The 3,504-nt window shown below is 31.6% G+C and overlaps 1 protein-coding gene across 1 annotated transcript; it reads right to left on the bottom strand.

Annotated features, from left to right (window-relative positions):
- Positions 1-531, bottom strand: LOC130828629 (uncharacterized). Its single transcript, XM_057694593.1, has 2 exons — positions 172-531; positions 1-57 (listed from the first exon to the last, which is right to left on the bottom strand). The coding sequence occupies exons 1-2, from the start codon at positions 529-531 to the stop codon at positions 1-3; spliced, it is 417 nt and encodes a 138-aa protein (XP_057550576.1).
- Between the last annotated feature and the right edge of the window lie 2,973 nt (positions 532-3,504).

Raw genomic sequence — 3,504 nt, 5'->3', positions numbered from 1 at the left:
TCACAAATAATCCCAACAACGGTGTAGATTTCCTCTCAACGTACCCTCGAATTCAACCTGTAATAGCAGGTTACACTCTTTGAAAAAACAGAAACCTAAACAAAACAAATAAAAATATGTTTTCTCCCTTCCCCAAACCTTCTTCTACCTTTACCCAACCCCCACCCCCACCCTAGAGTAGTATTTCTTTGCAAGACGGCATATCTTTTCCGCATTAAAATACTTATTATCTTTAGGATTCAAAGCAAAACTTAAAATAAGCAACTCCATTCTTTGCTCATTAAAACGACTATTTAGTTCTTGCAATTGTTGATCAACAGCAGCTGTAAATATATCCACCTTATAGTGATGCTCCACTGTTACACTATCCTTATTATGGCGAGATCGAATGATGTCAGCATATAAAGCATTCATTTCAGAAAGAGGAATGCCGTGTTTATCACAAAATAAGGTCACTTTATGTAAAAGACCTTCCCAACCATTATCCTCAAAGTCTTGGATCCTTATCTTCGTAGCAGCAGGTAAATCCATTGCATTCAAGATTTCTAGTGTTTTTCATTGCAAAGCTCGGCAAAGTTTATCAGTAAAACTCATAAGTTCTTCCATCATATGCAATATAAAGATAAAATCAAATGCCAACAACTTTCTTAGAGCATATTTAGCGTCTCACGTTGCGCATATGAGAGATGGCGATCAGTGGCTATTTTTCAAGGATTGAATGGGTTGCATTGAAGATCTTTAACGAACTACAAATTGATTTGTAATGGGAACTCCGTCTAGTATCTCCCGAACGTTGCGAAGTGCCAACTTGGTTTAATCTTGTTCTCGTAACGATTTCTTCAATTTCAATTAATCGCTCCAGTTCAGCTAATTGTCTTCATTGTAGCTCATCATGATGCTTGGAAGAAAAACTAACACTATTCACGATAAATATTAAATCTTTGAAAAAATCATGAACATTGGATACTTCTCTAGCAACGACAATAAGAGCCAATTGCAATTGATGTGCTTAGTAATGCACATAATATGCGTAGGGGTTGTCATTCATAAAAAGTGCTTGCAAACCATTCCATTCACCTCGCATATTACTGACACCATCATATACTTGACCACTAAGATCTGCAACACTCAAGTCATGGTTAGATAAAACAGTAAAAATACATTTATTGAGAGTTTTTGAGGTTGTGTCTTTAACGTGTACTAACTTCAAGAAGCGTTCTTGTACAAATCCATGTTTATAAACAAACCTTAAGACAACAGCCATTGCTCCTTTTTTGATATGTCCCGAGATTCATCAATTATTATACAAAATTTTGAATCACCAATCTCCTTATGGATTTCCTTTCTTACGTTTTGAGCAAATTTTGGGTTGGGAACTTGATAAGGTCCATATTCAACAAATTTTGCTATCACTTCTTGTTGTTTATCTGGAGGATAACTAGTAATAGAATTGTGTAATGCTGGATCCCGCACAAATAAGTTGTCATCAGAAACTTGGGTTGCATTAAGACTTGCACTAAATTGTTCATTGTGAGGTTGATCAATTGGAATACTAGGTTGATCATCAAGAATACAAGGTTGGTCACCGATAACTTGATCAGATGTCTCATGTCCTTCATCAATAGGATAAAAAGTGCGTTTTGCTTTAGAAAAATAAGAATCAATAGTGTTTCTTTTCATAATTAAACCTGAAATATGAATATATTAAAAATTATTAAATAATAATAAATATTAGTATATATTTATATTTGATCTCTAATTCTAGATGTATAAAATTGAATTATTAACAATTCTTTACTTTATATAATAACTTTAATGTGAAAACCATCAATTAAGAAATAAATCAAACATCAACAAGTTATAAATACAAACCTATAGTCTATAGCTTATTTGTTTAAATTTCACTTTCTTATAATCTAAATTAATTGAAAATGATGTATACCTTCTCTAATACATGTCCATATCTAATTAATTTAATATATAAAAGTAAAGTTGATTCAATTTTAATAACCAATAAAAAAAAACAAATTAAAATTGAAAAACAATTCAATAAAAGTACAGAAAAAAAAGTTAAAACCTTTATTAAATCCCATCACACTTTCCAATACAAAACTTCACACTTGACTAATAGTGGTACTTCAATTGTCCACTGCATGATTTCATTATCTGTGGGAATGATTCCACTGCATTGTCTACATTAAAAAGTATTTGTGTCTCTTCAAGGTGGTAATGAATATGTGAAGGAGGTTATAATCTTCTTTAAAACTCTAGTTTCTATAGCTCTGATACCATGTCAAGGTTTGTAGGAGAATTATTTTGCCTTTTAGTAAGAGAATAAGAGTACATATATACAAGATAACCCTAAAAGTGATTGTGCCAACTAAACTATATTAAAGTTAACACACTAGTCAAATATACTAATAATAATACAATACAATACAATATAATAATCCTAAAAGTTAACCACAGTGAAAAAATTAGTGAAAGGGAAGCATTGTGAAAGTAGTTGAAAAATTAATCCACGATCCCGCATCGAAGAATTAGAGGGAAGTTGATTAACATATTAGCTTAATGGGCTATCCTTCTATAACCAATCTGTAACCGCCTCGAATTATGAAGGCCAACACTAACTAGAATTCAGTAATAATCAAGAGGAAGCTTAATTTTGCCAACACAATTAAGGGGTTACCTAAAGGGTAAACCAATGTCCAAGTAGAATACTTGAACCAAAACCAAAGCAATATAACATAAGTCTTAACTGTCTAAAATAAAGGAAAATTACAACCAAATCGAAATAAGTCCAAAGTTTAAATTACATCCATAAAATAGTCCAAACCTAAACAACTAAATTAATAGTCTCTCAAATACAATAAAGAGATCTAAACAAAAGGGGATTCATACTCATACTCGGGTTCATCTTCCGCTCGCATATCCATTCTCCGTCAAGGTATCATAGGGGTTTACTTTAAAAACAAAACTATTGGAAAAACATACAAAGTATAGTATTAAAAAAAAGGCTGAGTATAAACACACTTGTATCCGTCAAATAAGTTATTAAAACCTTTTGGATTTAAGTAAATTCATTTTGAAATATATACTTTTTCATTTGAAAAATTATATTATCATTCAAACCCAGTTCAATGGTTCTATAGTCATTTCAAATTCTCATTTTTCATTATAAATCATAAGATCTCAATGGATCCAAATCAATTTCAAACTCATATCATAAGTTTGCATGGGTACTCCATAAGTCATCCTGTGACTCGTTTGGTAGTCGGTCCACCATCCGTGACATGTCCGACAAGTGTGACACAATGGTATTGTGAACAATACGCGCTCAGCATTAGTGAGTTGTTTAATCATGCACACAACATTTGCTCTGCCATATGTACCCGCCATTTAGGCTAAAATATTTTTATATATAATATATATCTTGTAATTTCAATAGCATTTGAAAAGTCAAAAATATTTAACTTTTTTCATATGATAAATATCTTTTATTTG

Source organism: Amaranthus tricolor, chromosome 12, assembly GCF_026212465.1.
Source record: "Amaranthus tricolor cultivar Red isolate AtriRed21 chromosome 12, ASM2621246v1, whole genome shotgun sequence".
NCBI classification, from domain to species: domain Eukaryota; kingdom Viridiplantae; phylum Streptophyta; class Magnoliopsida; order Caryophyllales; family Amaranthaceae; genus Amaranthus; species Amaranthus tricolor.
Note: the sequence above shows the minus strand (reverse complement) of the source record. Positions and strands in the feature narration are given on the sequence as shown.